Source organism: Lissotriton helveticus, chromosome 2_1 (assembly GCF_964261635.1).
Source record: "Lissotriton helveticus chromosome 2_1, aLisHel1.1, whole genome shotgun sequence".
In the NCBI taxonomy this organism is placed as follows: domain Eukaryota; kingdom Metazoa; phylum Chordata; class Amphibia; order Caudata; family Salamandridae; genus Lissotriton; species Lissotriton helveticus.
In genome coordinates this window covers 1,352,562,826-1,352,579,068 of record NC_136059.1, presented here as the reverse complement: position 1 = coordinate 1,352,579,068, position 16,243 = coordinate 1,352,562,826, and the positions used below count along the sequence as shown (strand labels likewise).

The 16,243-nt window shown below is 48.0% G+C and overlaps 1 protein-coding gene across 3 annotated transcripts in view; it reads right to left on the bottom strand.

Annotated features, from left to right (window-relative positions):
- Positions 1–16,243, bottom strand: part of WDFY3 (WD repeat and FYVE domain containing 3) — a 1,930,620-nt gene that overhangs the window by 895,175 nt on the left and 1,019,202 nt on the right. For all 3 annotated transcript variants that reach the window (XM_078676292.1, XM_078676293.1, XM_078676294.1), the window contains one exon: positions 11,466–11,645. In XM_078676292.1, the coding sequence (XP_078532418.1) occupies positions 11,466–11,645 (180 nt within the window). The remainder of the gene's footprint in view (positions 1–11,465; positions 11,646–16,243) is intronic.

Here is a 16,243-nt window from a genome sequence, read left to right as displayed (position 1 = left end):
TTGATTTACTAAGAATCTCTGAGTTCTGTTCATTAAAAATGATTCGAACCATTTCAGTACTGTGCCAGAGATTCCCTTCCTGTCGTGAAGTCTGATCAATAATTTTTCGTGGTTAACCGTGTCAAATGCAGCTGACAAGTCTAGGAGGATGAGTAGACAGGATTGGTTGCGATCTAGCGCTTGAAGGGCATCATCGACAATATGTAGGATTGCCGTTTCAGTGCTATGGTTTGCTCTGAATCCAGATTGGCAGTCATCTAGCAAAGTGAAGTTGTCGATGTGTTTACTCAATTGATTTTGTACACATTTCTCTATGAGTTTAGCAAGAAAAGGGATGTTGGTCACTGGGCGATAGTTAATTGGATCTGTAGGGTCCGCTGTGGGTTTTTTGATGATCGGGACTACTTGTCCCGTCTTCAAGCTTTCAGGCAAGCATCCTTAAGATAGTGATGCGTTTATGATCTCTGTCCATATTGGGATCATAAAGTGGTTGATCTCTTTTAAGCATTTCGATGGTATTGGGTCGTTATAATGGTTATTGGGTTTTGTGGTCGCAAGTGTGATAGCCAGCTCCTTATGATCTAATAATTTGAAGGTGTTCCAGTGTGCTTTATTTTTCGTCGATTTGTTTGCATGGTTCCGGTCAGACAGTGTTGGTGGCGTGTTATCTTCAATGTTATCTGCGGCGTTCTTAAGTTCTTCTTCCAGCTTATTGGCTTTGTTAATGAAGAAGGTAGAAAATTCGTCACAACTTAGTTGAGTTTTAGTGATCTCTTGGACAGATTTTGTCAACTTGTTGGATTGTTGTTTTATGATTTCGAATAATTTACGAGGTCTGTTTTTGGCGTTGTCCAATTCTGTTCTGATGAATTCCTTTTTTGTGTTGATGATCTTCTTGTTGTATTCCTTTCTAATTTTTCCAAGAACTTTCAGTGTAGTGGAGGAGGGGTGTTGTCTCCATTTTCTTTCTGCTCTTCTCAGATTGCGTCTTTCTTCATTCAGTATTCCGTTGAACCATGGATTTTTATTCTTTTCCGTCACTCTTTTTAATTTGAGTGGTATGGTGGCATTGACTATTTCCGTTACTGTGGTGTAATAGTGGTTCGTTAGATCGTTCACATCTTTCAAGTTTTCAGGTGGGTTTAAGTTTCTCTTGAGACTTTCCGATAGCACCTCCATATTGGAATCTCTAGTGTCTCTAATCCATCTTTCCGTTTTTGTAGGTTGAGTCTTTTTTATTTTCTCCCGTGAAGGTATTTGGAATGTTATAGCGTGATGATCTGACCAGTCGCACTGTTCAATGGAGAGGATTTCGATGTTCTTATTCTTCGAGATAATCCAATCCAGTGTGGCTCCTTTTGAGTGAGTAGGTTGAAGACATGCTTGGGATAGATTCAGATCATTTAAAAATTCTTTAAGAGCGTTGACCTGTTTGTCGTTGTTGTCATTCCAACGAAGATTGAAGTCGCCTAAGAATATATTATTAGTGTCAGAGTTGGTGTTAGCAGTGATGATCTCCATTAGTTGGTCAATGAAGTTCATATTGTTTCCTGGAGGGTGATATATGGCATGTAGATTGCAGATCAGATTATTAGTCGCTCTAATGTTAAGCCCTAGGTATTCGCATGATTCAAGGGGGTCGGATTGAAATTGGCCAACTTCTAGGGTCGATCTATGTATACATGCAATACCTCCTCCTGTTTTTATCTGTCTATCTAATCTCAAAATGTTGTAGTGCGGTGGTACCAAAAGGTCTAGTATTGGCGATGAGGATTCAGATAGCCATGTTTCAGTCAGGATTGTTAAGTCTATTTCTTGTTTTATGATGATGTCTGCTATGTCTGAAGCATGCTTCGCCGCCGATCGACAGTTGATTAACAGACATTTTAGAGATTTCTCCGCTCTGGTTGAGGTTATGTTTACCGGTTCCGTGGTTATTTGGATTTGTTGAAGATTGTTGAGGTTTAACTTCCTTTCCTTTCTCGTAGCTGCTCTGTTAGTGTCTATCGTTACTCTTTTGATTTCCTGTGTTCTCATTGGGTCTAAAGTTTCGTATTCCTGGAGTAGTGCTGTTATCTCTACTTCTGTTAGTATGTTGTTATTTACAACAAGGGGTGGTGATGGACAGAGTCTCTGAATTAAGCAGAGTACTCTCACCCAGTCAAGAGATCAGGGCTAGATCCAACACCGTTTTTTAGCTCATTGCACCATCCCAGTTTCAGAACCTGGCTGTATGCAAATTAGTCTGTCCCTGGCCCAGTGCATCATGGGAACAGGGCAGACCAGACTACAAAAGCCAATTCTTACACTGGGAAGGAAACAAGCTTCCGGGGACCGGTTTCTGGCATTTCAGCCGTCTTCGGCCCGGCTTGCTTGAATCCTGATGGTGCAATGAGCAAGGGACTCACATCTGAGCATACCCTTCCACGCTTAGGGTGGACAAAATTATTTACAACAAGGGGTGGTGATGGACAGAGTCTCTGAATTAAGCAGAGTACTCTCACCCAGTCAAGAGATCAGGGCTAGATCCAACACCGTTATTCCTATCTGGTCTGTTTTGTCTGTCTGTTAAAGGTAGAGATCTCATGTTGTTTTCCTTTATAGATGTATTTATTGATTCTCTGATAAGTTTTATTTCCTTCTGCGTGTTCATTGAAATATCATAGAGTTTTTCTATCCCTATCTTCGAGTTTTGGATAACCTCTGCTATTTGTGTTTGGGTCTCCTGGATAATTCTCATGACTCTAACCTCCAGGCATGGGATCATGGGATTGTGTCTGAGGGGTACAGCAGGCGCATACAACAGGGACAGAGAAGCTCGTTTTAGCAGTTCCCTCCAAGTCCAGCGGAGCATATCAGCTGTGTTAATGTCCTGTGACGGCCTGGGAGCACCACGGTACAGGGCCGCACCTAGCGGGAGCGGAGACACCATGTCAATCTCAACTGCCACATGTGGCTGGTATGGCGTGGGGTAAGCCCAAAAGTGTAGATATTGGGCCTTTGCGCAGAGTGTGTATAAGTGCATGTCCGGAGCTCCCAGCCCTCCCTGCCCAAGTGGAAGTGTCAGCAGAGCCCAAGACAACCTAGCTTGACTCCCAGCCCAAACCAGCGCCAATAGATGGGACCGCAGGCAAGTAAAGAAATGCTGCGTCAGTGGAATCGGGACATTCGTGAATAGGTAAAGGAACTTAGGCAGCACAATCATTTTTATCAATGCAACTCTACCAGCTAAGGAGAGGGGAAGCTTCGACCAAATCGCTACTTTACCCTCTAGCCAGGACACTGCCCTACCGAAATTAAGGTTCCAAATCTCCTGGATACTCCGGCTAATCCAGATGCCCAGGTACTTGACCTCATCTGCCTCCCATCGGAGAGGGTAATCTGAGTGTACCTCTGTTGTGCTGTCAGTTAGAGGGAATATGACCGACTTGGACCAGTTTATGGAAACGCCAGATATCCCCCCAAACCTGACAAACTCACGCAACAGCGGATTAAGGTTCTCATTTGGGTTATTGACGTATAGTGTTACATCATCTGCATATAGGGAGATGAGTAGGCTGCGAGTGCTTAATGCAATGCCCCTGGCAGTGCGATGTTGTCTAATACTGAGAGCTAGTGGTTCCATAGCAATGGCGAACAGGAGTGGGGACAGTGGACACCCCTGCCTAGTGCCCCTGGATATTGGAAATGAATCAGAAACCATGCCATTGAGGCGTATTCTGGCTCGGGGGCGGTATAGAGTAGGCGAATCAGATTGACAAATAATGGGCTGAATCCCATACGTTCCAGGATGGTAAACAGGAATGACCACTCAAGGGAATCAAAAGCTTTCGTGGCGTCAAGAAACACCACTGCCGCTTGTGTGTCAGGATGCAGATAATGTAGTGCTGAGAAAACCGTTCTTAGGTTGCGGGAGGTGGCGCGGCCCGGTATGAATCCCGACTGGTCCGGGAGGGCCACAATCGAAAGTAGGGGCTGGAGGCGGTCCGCTATTATCTTTGCATATATTTTGACATCAATATTGATTAATGATAGGGGTCTGTAAGAGTCCATATATTTGTAATCTTTACCAGGCTTCAGCAGCGTGATAATAAGAGCCTCCCTCATCGAATCCGGCAGCACTCCCACTTCCTGCGCCTCCACAAACACAGCATGTAGGCGCGGGGCAAGCTCTTCTGCATACTGTTTATAGAATGCCGCCGTAAGTCCATCCGGACCCGGCGCCTTGTTAAGCAGTAAAGCTTTGATGGCAGTGGCAATCTCCCGAACCGTCACGGGCGGTCCATATAACGCCTGTGCGCATTATTGAACCACACAAGCGCTATAGACTCCAAAAAGGACTCCAGGGCATCCTTGGCTACAGTGTGTGAGGACTCGTATAGTGTGGCATAGTAAGCGGTAAAGGACTGTAATATTTCCTGTTGACCAGTTACCATTTCCCCTACGTTGTTATGTATAGTGTGCACCGGTGTGGGCGGAGGAGTGGAGTTGATCATTTTGGCTAATGTGCGGCTGGGTCTGTCACCTTCTCCATATCTACAGGCCTCAGCTTGTTTCCCAAGGAATTTCAGTTCGCGCTGCGCCTCCTCAGCAAAATCCAACAATTTGGCTTTGATCTGGGCAGCCAACTCAGGCGACGGATCCTCACAGAAGGATTCGTCGAGAACCTTAAGCTCTCTCTCCGCTGCCGCCAATGTGTTCCTGATAGACTTTAAAACCCCTGCCCTACGCGCAATACAATGCCCACGTATCACCACTTTGAAGGCGTCCCAGAGGACTGCCTCAGTCGTGACCGAGCCTGTGTTGGTGGCGAAATAGTCGGCAATATTACGCCGGATCTCTTCAGTAAAAGCAGCGTCTTGAAACGCATCTGGCGGGAGAGGCCATGCAAAGGCTCTACTAGGGACTCCTGGAATGTCTAGTTCTAATAGGCAGGGAGCGTGGTCGGACAGGGAACGGGCCAGTATATCAACTTTCACTGTCCAAGTGGCCACGTCTGGCGACACCAACCAGTAATCCAGTCTAGACCAGGCAGCGTGATGTGCGGATATGCATGTGCCCACTTTCGCACCTCCATTGCGGGACCTCCATATATCTATAAGTGAACCCTCCTGGATGACATCCTTCAGAGCTTGACTCGCTTGTGGGTGCAATTGTCTAGATGTGCCTTTCCTATCAAGGTTATCTTCTAGGACCACGTTAAAGTCTCCACCCCACACAATCGTGGAACAGCCAAAAATGCTGATCTTCGCCCACACCCCTCTGAAGAATTCCGCATCATCAGTGTTTGGACCATACACGGCCACAAGTATAACCTCTTTGCCGAGTAGGGCCCCATATAGTAAGACAGATCTGCCAGCATCATCAATAAGCGTGGAGTGTTCTCTCCAGTCTATACCTCGGCCCAAGAGGATGGTTACACCCCTGGCATAGTTGGAATAAATAGACGAGTACACGGAACCCCACCTAGAGTGTTTGAGTCTGGGGGAACATGAGGAGTTGATGTGCGTTTCTTGCAGGAAACAAATATCTATATTGTGCCTAAGGAGGTAACTATGCAGAAGTCTAGATTTCCTGTGGTCGTTTAGGCCCCGTATATTCCACGTAAGGACTTTGGTCACCCCCATTGTTCGTAGTGACACGGTTCGTGCCCAAACAACTCCTGACCCAAACTAAGCATATGAAAAACACAAAAAGTATGCTGATTGTTATATATCTGACAATATACCAAACATTCCTTAAGCCACGCCACCCCCCGCCCACACCGACCCCCCAATCAGGTTGTGTCAATACCACCCCAATGCGCCAAGGGCGCACATACAATAGAACAATGTAATCGTGGGAGACACCCCTTGAAGGCGTGGCATCACGAGCGTACACCCCTGCTTGCACAGGGTGGCTGCAAACAGAATGTTAGTTCACAAATGGGCAAAGTATGATAATAGTGTAGAATAACCGGTCAACCAGACCTTGTAGCAACTTATGAAATCCTGCTGTAGGCAAAATTCCTGCAATGAACAAAAAAGGGGCAGGTCACAACTCTAAGATGATATCATCAGCCCACAACAACGGTTAGCAATCTCCCCCAGCAAATCCTGGGGTTTCAGGGCTCACTCAACATCACTCAAATGGGTCTCTGCTTCTGCACCAGAATGAGTTTGTCTCTTGGCTTTGGGATGACAAATGTGCTTCGCAAATTTCAAAGCTGATCCTGCATCTAGGAAGTGGTGCGTCGTTCCGTCATGTACGATCCGCAGTTTGGCTGGGTACATGAGAGAGTACGGAATTTGCGCCTGGAGTAACAGTTTCTTGGCAGGCAGGAATTCTTTGCGCGCAGCTTGCACTAATGGTGTGAAGTCCGGAAAGAAGGATATAGTGTTCCCCTTATGTGTTATCTTTCCTTTCTCGCTTGCCAGACGAAGAATCAAATCCCTGTCCTGGTAGTTGAGCAGTTTGGCAAGGATCGGTCTCGGCGGAGCGCCTACTGGTGGCTTTTTACCCAGGGACCTATGCGCACGCTCAACAGTAAAGACCGGGGATAGGTTGGGATCAAATAATTCGTGCAGGAAATCAGTCACAAATACCTCCATTTTCCCCATCGCTGTGGTCTCCGGAATGCCCGTGATGCGGACGTTACATCTGCGAGAGCGCGCTTCAAGGTCATCGGCTTTGGCACAGAGTGTCTCGATAGTTTTTTCCAAATTGGAGATGTGGGCCTTCGTGTTTTGCTGAAACTCACAGCATTCCGTGTGTCTGTTTTCCAGACTATCTAGGCGGGTTTCGTGGGCGACCACCTGCGATCTCACCCCCTCTAGCTGGGCTGCCATGCCGTCAAGTTTTGCATCTATGCTTTTCAGGCTGGAGCGCACCTCAAGCATCAGTGCAGTCACGTCCATGTCCGGCGGCGGTGACTGCGGCGCGCCCCCCAGACGCCTCCGTTCCCTGTTCAGTCGGTTTGGACGATTTCTTTTGCTCAAACGTGAGCCTTGGTTGACAAGGGTCGCCCTTCCCCATGGTCAGGTGTCTGCCGCCCGATTCGCCCAGTGCGCCCCAGCCGCAGTTTGTCCCACAAAATAGAAGCCGCCCTCACGTGGGAGCACCGATAGACCTCAAGACAGGGATCACACTGGCCGTCGCTGCCCCACTTTCAATGGCAAGTACCAGGGTATGAAGAGCGTGCAGCCCGTGGGCCCAGCTCGGCCGTCCCCACAGCCACAGGACAGGGGCTAGCCCTCCAGTGGCCTGGCGCACACAGAATAGCGCACTAAGATCAGCAAGCAGGCTTCACGAGGACCGGGGCACACCAGCCGGCCACCAGCAACAGACAATGGGCTCAGAGAGTTCACTAAGTAGGCAGCCCCACAAGAACACACCACCGATCAGTGCCCACATGTAATCAGCCTGTGTAGCAGGTCCGTGCGCAGTCAGTATAGCTAGGGCACAGCAAGACGCAGGGTCAGAGCGTCGGGCCCCCGGTGCCCCCACGCTGCAACAATCGGCAAATATATCGGGCCCCTGGCTCAGAATAACAGGGTCGCGAGATGTCCTGCAGCTTGTCCCTAAGGCAGCGCAATGTCAGCCCAATCCAAAATGGCGGCCGCGCCCGTCGCCAAGCTGTAGGTCAACAGATCGTGGTCGCCAAGCGGGTCCGTCAGCCCATATATGCCCTCATATGATCACAGATGTAGCGCCCACCAGCTCGCCGTCTTACCCCACCTTCAGCCGTGGGCGTTGAGGATTTTCCTGTTGTGTGCCGTCAGCACGCGGTCAGGCCTGCGCGACCGCGCCCTTGCACAGCACACGCCACCCGCTCCGTCCTCCGGCGCCTCTGGGGCTCGTCACAGGCGGCCGCCGGTCAATATGTCAGGCTCGATGCTAGGACGTTCCGAGTGACCACGGGCTCCAGGATTTCAAACGATCGTGCCCTAGGATGCCTTCTGCCACCATAAACTGGTTGCGTCGGTGTCCGTTCGGGAAATGCAAGGATTTTAAAAGGATTACAGTTGCAGCCGGCGGAGCTCGCTTATTAGGCGGCCATCACGCTGCTCGTCCGGCCACGCCCCCCCCATTTCGTATGATTCTTAAAGAATATTTCTAGTTTTCAAAAGTAGACACTTAGAAGAAATTTCATAGAAAAGCAGACAATGGATTCCTATGGAGAAAATACAAGTTACTAGTAAACCCGGTAAGGATTACTTTTGCGGTTCATTACTGGGGTACAAGGTACAGTACTGGCTTCTCCCCTGATCACAGGTAAGTACTTCGGAATTCGGGTCATTTTATATGAATATTTTTAGTTTCCAAAACTTCACACTTAGAAGATTTTTCGAGTCAAACCAGTCAATGTTATCCAATGGCAGGTAAGTGAGTTATCGGTTTCCAGGTGAGTATTTGGCTGGTGAAGTTCGGGTTCTGGGCATAGACTCAGGGGTCCCCCAGGGTCAGGTAAGTACAGTTGGCTCACCCCCAGCGGCACAGGGGCGGCCGGTGCAGAGGTAGTTAGGCCCAATGTTATCCAATGAGGGAAAGGGGGCCTCCGGTTGGTGGCTGCTGGCTAGCAGGCCACGCGGCTGTGGGAGCTGGGCTCCTGTTCAATTGCTCAGGGCAAATGGGGAAGTAGGATGGGGTACAGGTTGCACTGCCAGGGACACTCGGCGGCTGGATGCAAGGTGCTTTTGAGCCGTCGGGCGCTCAATGTTATTCAATAAGGAACTTGAAAAGGGAACAGAGGCTGCAGGCTCGGGGACGAAGGTTCTTCTGGAGCGACCAACACTTCGAGGGGTAAGTTGGGGTCTTGGAGAATAGGTGGGCACCCAGGAGTTGGGCACAGGGGGCCGTGGGGCGCCGGGTGCAGGGATGTCTTTTGAGGTCGGGAAATCTTACCCCCTGCTGGTCGCGGTCGGAGGGGTCCTCTGTCCTGAGGCTGCAGGCATCGTCGGGGTCGTCGAGGAGGGTCTTAGGGCACTGGACTTCGGGTCCCAGTCGCAGGGGGGACGCCCTCCTGGTCCTGGATCACTCGGTCACGGGCCGGGCTCGGCGGGTGCAGAGTGGGTTGGTCCGGAGCTTCCTGCTGGCACCAGGGGTGTTGTTGCTGATGGGAGTCCCAGGCTTTAAGAGGGTCAAGGCAGGCAGGTCCTCTGGGTTTTCCGAGGTTGCTATCCGCAGGAGTCGCCGGGATTAGGCAGGAGCAGGTTCCAGGATCGACAGGCCGGTAGGACTGGGGCCAAGTCAGTTGTTGTCGTCCTGTTGTTTGCACTGCGGGTCTTCTTCCTCTTGATCTTCTTTTCCTATTGGGATCTGAGGAAGGAAGGTTCAGGGAGCCCCTAAATATTGAATTCAGGGGCGTAACAGGTAGGGGGACCAATAGGTTCATGTCCTGGGGCGAGTACACCCCCTAGCCTGCTCCTCTTCTGTGGGAGGGGGGCAGGAGCCTAGCTGTGATTGGGCAGGGCTCCCTATCTTCAAGATGGCCGGAGCCCGGGGTCGTGCTTCACCTAGTCTCCCCCACCTGAGGGGTGGGGTTGGCATAGGCTGGCACACCCCCCTTCCTCACTTAGTTTTTCCCGCCAATCTTCCCGCCAGAGTGGGGGTCAGAACTGGTGGGGGCCAGTTGCTGGGGACAGCAAATGGTCTGGAGAAGCTCACAGAGGCGGCATGCCTTTGAAGCTTCCCCCGGCTCATCCTGGGGGAGGAGACCTAGCACCTCGCCCAGGATGTGCGTTGTTGCAGGCCCAGGAGAGAGGAGGCTCTCCACCCAGGGGTCCAGCAACATGTCTGCTGTGTGGCAGCCTTTGCAGCCAATCAGCCCAGACGTTGGTTGTAGGTTAGGTTTTCAGGGGGCATCTCTAAGATGCCCTCTGGTAAACTTTACATTAAATCACACTCTGGCATGTGTGTGGGTTTAATGTGCTGAGAAGTTTGGTACCAAACTTGTATGTCTTCAGTGTAGTCATTATGGTGCTGTGGAGTTCGTAGTGACAACCTCCCAGCACCATATACTCTTAATGGCATCACTGCACTTACAGTGCCCAGGAATGGCCCTGGGTACTGTAGGGGCACAGGGCTCATGCACCGGTGCCCACACCTCTGGCATAGGGCACCCAGCTAGAGGGGTGACTGAAGTATGCCAGGGCAGTGGGTTCGGTGGGCATGGCACACAGGGGTGTGTGCCATGTCAACTCTCTGTTTAGTTCTGTTACTTAGGCACTCACCCTGCAAAGGCAGTGTGTGGGTGTCAGAGTACAGGGCCTCTGAGGGTGGCACAATAAGTGCTGCAGCCCTCAGGGGTCTTCTCTGGTCACCATGCCCTGGGTGCCTAGGGTACCATTTACTAGGGGCTGATAGGTGGCCAGAGATGCCAATTGGGTTTTAGTTTCAACACAGTTTTAGGGAAGGAACACAGGCCCTGGGTACCTGGTTGGCAGGAACCCAGGGCACACTCAGTCAAAGCACATCAGCAGTTCAGAAAAAAGTGGGGGCATACCAAGGCAAGAAAGATGGTACTTTCGCACACAGTCAGACTCCTGGGGATAATTCTAAGGTAAGGAATCTATCACTACATGTTCCTTTCAGATACTGTAGCATACCACACTGTTCAAGGTTACATTTTCTAATGGGACAATTAATACAACTGATTCTGCTAGAGAAATTCTTCTGCCATTTTTCCGAAGACAGTCTTTAATCACTTATTGTTGTACTAAGCTGCAGGAAGAAAGGTCTTTGCATGGCAAAGAAAGTTGTGCCAAAGTAAGTTGTGCCAACATGTTCCTGCTCTATTATTTTTGGCACACCATGCGTTTTCACTCTATGTGACTGAATCAGCAGGCCACCTGAGTCTGTTCCATGTTTCTATTTTTACTTTTGCACAGCAGTCCACAAAGTTCTGCACTTATGCCCACTAGGGATGACATTTTATCTAACCATTTATCTTTGTTTCACTCATTTAACCTTTAATATAATCTGCAATTTACATTGCACTTTCAACAAAGTTCTTTACTGAAAACATTTTTGTATGGTAATGGACAATCAGCATATGTACTCATCAATAGGATAAAAACTGAGGAATTCAAACATACAAGATAGGTAAGAAGCATGGACCTAACTCGTGGATCAATCATTTGTGAGGTAGTGGGGATGCCCACACCACTAAAAATCATGTCTAAATACATTTGGTTAGCATAATCTGGTACCTACCCAAAGATAAAGTATCCTCATGAGAAGAGTCCATGCAAACAAGATGATGATAAAGCAGAAGTGAATGGACAGAACAATGGGTATCATCCCCACTGAGTCTTGCAGTGACCTTACTAATGCACACAGATGAACACCAGGGCAAAACACAACCTGCAGCACCACATTCTTTTATGACAATGCGAGCAAATAACACCATACTGATTGATAGACAAGTGTTAAATTATTGGAGTACATTTGTATTTAATTTTTTTTACTTCTGACAGGCCTCTTACCATCTCAGAGTAAGGTCGAATATTGAAAGGAAACACAGTCGCTGTTAAAGCGCACAGAAAATCTGGGCTTATCCACATCGCATTCAGATCTGGAACATTGTGATATAGATAGCGGAAGAACTGCATCAAAGTCACAGGATATTCACGGAGCCATGAGCCTTCTTCTTCAGACTGCCAAGGCTGGATGTGCATACAGAAAGAGAAAAAATGCATCACTACTACCTTTACAAGTATAATAGTTTAGGTACCTGGCAAAGGAGACTGAATACGCTGAATGAATTATGACATTAAAGTCTAAGTGATCAGTAGTTCAGTTTCTAAATTTGAGATGAATCGATTACCCCTAAGTATGCTTGCCCACCGAATCCATACATGCACATTTTTAATTAATTCATTCAAAAACTTTATTTCAGTCAAACAACCATAATAGTGAAATGTGCAATACAACTCAAGTAAACTCGCTAAAATGTAGTAAAACATGGATTACATAGTGGGGGACATTAGCCAGATGTTGGACTGCAGCCAGATTTACAATCAACGCGGACTACTGACCTCTCCATTGTGCACATAGAGACAGTGACAACAAAAACCTTGAGATAGCCATTAAAGAACTAAAAGGGTCTGCTATGCTGTCAGTGCTCTCCTGGTGCTCTGACAATAAAAATACACCCACAGTTACAATATTAAAACATCATATTAAATAGTCAATTAAACCAGTTAAGGAATATGCTACTTACCAGTATGCATCTGTTCTTGGCATGTAGGGCTGCTGACATTCATATCTGTGCATAGATCGCCGCCTAGTGTTGGGTCCGGATGATTGCACCTTGTTGTCCTGGAAGAATCATCTAAGTATCACGAGATAGGTGACTCCTCCCCTGGACCATAGTGCGCATGGGCATCCTCTCCATCTTCAGATTGTTTTTCGCAAGTGTGGCAGAGATGGAGATAGTAAAGTAAGAGAGGCCATGCAAAAGATAATGCTGCAGCTGCAACAGGCACCGGGGAGGAGGGCGGGCGATGTGAATGTCAGCAGCCCTACATGCCAAGAACAGATGCATACTGGTAAGTAGCATATTCCGTTCGAGGCATGTGGGCTGCTGAATTCATATCTGTGCATAGACTGTATAGCAGTATCTCCTCTAGCGGTGGTTACCTGTGCCAGCTGCAGCAGTTTGAAAGAGAGTTTTGAGGACAGCCTGGCCTACAGCAGCTTGCTGCTTTGCTTGCACGTCTACACAGTAGTGTTTAGTGAAAGTGTGTATGGTAGTCCAAGTCGCTGCTCTACATATGTCTTCAAGAGGAATATTTCCTAGGAAAGCCATGGATGCCCCCATTTTTCGCGTGGAGTGTGCTCTCGGGGGTACAGTTAAAGTGCGTTTAGCCTTTTGATAACATATTTAAATGCATTTAACTATCCATCTGGCTATTCCGGACTTTGATATGGGATTCCCTTTATGTTGTGGTGAAAAAGCAACAAATAATTGCTTTGTTTTTCTAAATGATTTCGTTCTGTCTACATAATAAAGCAGAGCTCTTTTTACATCCAGTGTGTGTAGGGCTCTTTCCGCTACTGACTGTGGATTTTGGAACAACACTGGCAGTTCTATTGATTGATTAATATGGAAATTGGATACGACCTTTGGCATAAATTTAGGGTTTGTTCTAAGAACCACCCTGTTAGCATGTATTTGCATGAAGGGTTCTTGAATTGTTAGTCGTTGTAACTCGCTAACTCGCCTGAGTGAGGTAATGGCAATCAAGAATGCCACCTTCCATGTTAGAAATTGCAATTCGCATGAGTGTAAAGGTTGGAAAGGAGGTCCCATAAGTCTGGTAAGTACTATATTTAGGTTCCAGACTGGGGAAGGTGGGTGCCTTGGAGGAATCACCCTTTTAAGACCCTCCATAAAAGCCTTGATAGCTGGTACTCTAAACAGTGAAAGGTGTTGCCTGTTTTGAAGGTATGCTGCTATAGCAGCAAGGTGTAGTCTTATTGAAGAGTATGCTAGGTTGCATCTGTGAAGATGCAATAGGTAACATATAATGTTTTGAATGGAAGCATCTAATGGGTTGATTTGGTTATTATTGCAGTAAATAACAAATCCTTTTCATTTAGCTGCGTAGCATGCTCTAGTGGTTGGTCGTCTTGCCTCCTTGATGATGTTCATGCAGTCTGTAGGCAAGTTAAGGTATCCAAATTCTAAGATTTCAGGAGCCAGATCGCTAGGTTCATCTGATTGGGATCTGGGTGTCTGATTTCTCCATGGTTCTGAGTTAGAAGATGGGGTGCGAGGCGCAGCCTTTGATGAGGAACTACTGAAAGCTCCAGGAACGTTGTGTACCATGGCTGTCTCGCCCATGTGGGAGCAACTAGGATCAGAGTGAGTGAGTTGCCGCATTTTGCGTGCCACCAGCGGAATCAGTGGTGCTGGGGGAAAAGCGTATGCAAATCTGCCTGACCAGTTCATCCATATCGCATTGCCTTGTGACGACGGATGTGGGAACCTGGCGGCAAAGTACCGGCATTTGGAGTTTTTGTTTGTAGCAAACAGGTCTATCTCTGGGTGCCCCCACTGTTCGAAGAATGGCTGGAGAACTTGGGGGTGAATCTCCCATTCGTGTAGTTGTTGGCTGTGTCTGCTGAGCAGATCGGCTATTTGATTGTCTTTCCCTGGGAGGTGTTCTGCTAGGAGAAACATGTCTTTTGGAATTTCCCACTTCCATATGCTCTGTGCCAAGTGGGACAGCTGTGGGGAGTGTGTTTCTCCCTGTTTCTAGATATAGTGCATGGCTGTCATGTTGTCCGTCCGGATCAACACAGTCTTGCTGTACAGGTATTTTTGGAATGCTTTCAGAGCTAGGAATATTGCTAGTAACTCTGGTTGGTTAATATGCAGTTTCTTTTGTTTGACTGTCCAGAGCCCTTGTACTGTGTATTGAGGTAGGTGGGCTCCCCAACCTGTCAGTGATGCGTCCGTTGTTAGTACTAGTTGTGGAACTTGTTCTTGGAACAGTCGCCCCTTGGAAAGGTTTTGTGGGTTCCACCACTGCAGAGAGTTGTAAGCGCGACTGTCTACCAACACTAGGTTTTTTAGTTGTCCTTGAGCTTGGTTCCACTGCCGTGCTAGGCATGCTTGCAATGGACGTATTTGAAGTCGGGCATGGGGGACAATGAATATGCAGGACGCCATCATGCCTATGAGCTGCATGAAGACTCGAGCTGGCAAAGAGTGTTGTGGCAGAAATTTGCCAATGAGCATCTGCATGCTGGCTATCCTTGCTGAGTTTGGATATGCCTTTGCCACTGAGGTGTCTATAGTTGCTCCCAGATATTGTTGTGTGTTGGATGGTTCTAGATGCGATATTGGGTAGTTTATCGAAAAACCTAGGCTGTGTAGCAGTTGAAGTGTTTGAGACGTGTCTCTTGCACACTGTTCGTACGATTTTGCTTGTATTAGCCAATCGTCTAGGTATGGGAACACATGGATGTATTGCCTCCTGGGATGTGCAGCTACTGTCGCTAAGCATTTTGTAAACACTCTTGGAGCAGTGGTTACCCCGAAGGGGAAAACCTTGAATTGGTAGTGTTGGCCTTCTATTGTGAACCTGAGATATTTTCTGTGAGCTGGATGGATGGGTATGTGAAAATACGCATCCTTGGGGTCCAATGTTGCTAAGAAGTCTTCTTGCTGGAGCAGCGGGAGCACTTGTTGTAGTGTGATCATATGGAAGTGCTCAAACAGTATGTATTGATTTAGGGGTCTGAGGTCCAATATTGGTCTGAGTGAACCGTCCTTCTTGGGAATAAGTAAGTATAGTGAGTATACTATTGTCCCTTGGTGTTGGAAAGGGACTGGTTCTATGGCCCCCTTTTCCAGCATGCATTTCACCTCTTGTTGTAGCAGGGTGATGTGTTCTTTGGACATAGGGCGGTGTCTGGGTGGTATGCTTGGTGGAGTAGAAGTGAGTTCTAGACAATAACCATACTGGGTAATTTGTCTCACCCACCTGTCTGTGGTAATTGAATTCCAGACAGGTAGGAATTGTTGGATCCTGCCTCCGACCGGTGTTAGATGGTCTGGAGGCAGTGTGATGAAGTCACTGTTTTGCGGCCGTGGAGGCTCTGGTGTTATTGCCTCCACGTCCTCTTCCCTTATTATTGTTGCCCCTATAACCTCCTCTGTTGGAGTTTTTGTTAACCCCTTCTGCGCCGATGACTAGCTCAGCTCGTCATGAGGTTTACCTGTCGTGCGCTCACCGCGGGGTTTTAAAAACTTCAGCACGCAGCGGGAAAACCCGCCGCGCGCATGTGGTTAAAGGAACCTTGTGTGTTGCTTTTGTATGTAGATGAGGTTTGTGAAGTATTGCCTCGTGTAGCTGCTCTGTATGAGGAGCGTCGAAAGGAACCTCTGTGTTGCTGAAACTGCAATGCACCCATTGATTTTGCGGTTTCTGTATCCTTTTTCATTTTGTCTAAAATGGTGTCGACTGCAGGGCCGAAAAGGAAGTCTTGATTGACTGGTTGGTTAAGAATGGTGGATTGCACCTTGTTCTTAAAGCCAGAAATGCCTAGCCATGCGTGTCTTCGTAATAAGACGCTAGTGTTGATGGACCTGGCTGCAGTGTCAGCTGCGTCAAGCGCACATTTAATGGAGGCGTTTGTAATACATTTTCCCTCTTGTATGAGGTCATTAGCTTGTGCTTTGAAAGGCTCAGGTAGGTGTTGCATCAGACTTTCAAGCAGGTCATAGTGTGCTCTGTCGTAACGAGCTAGT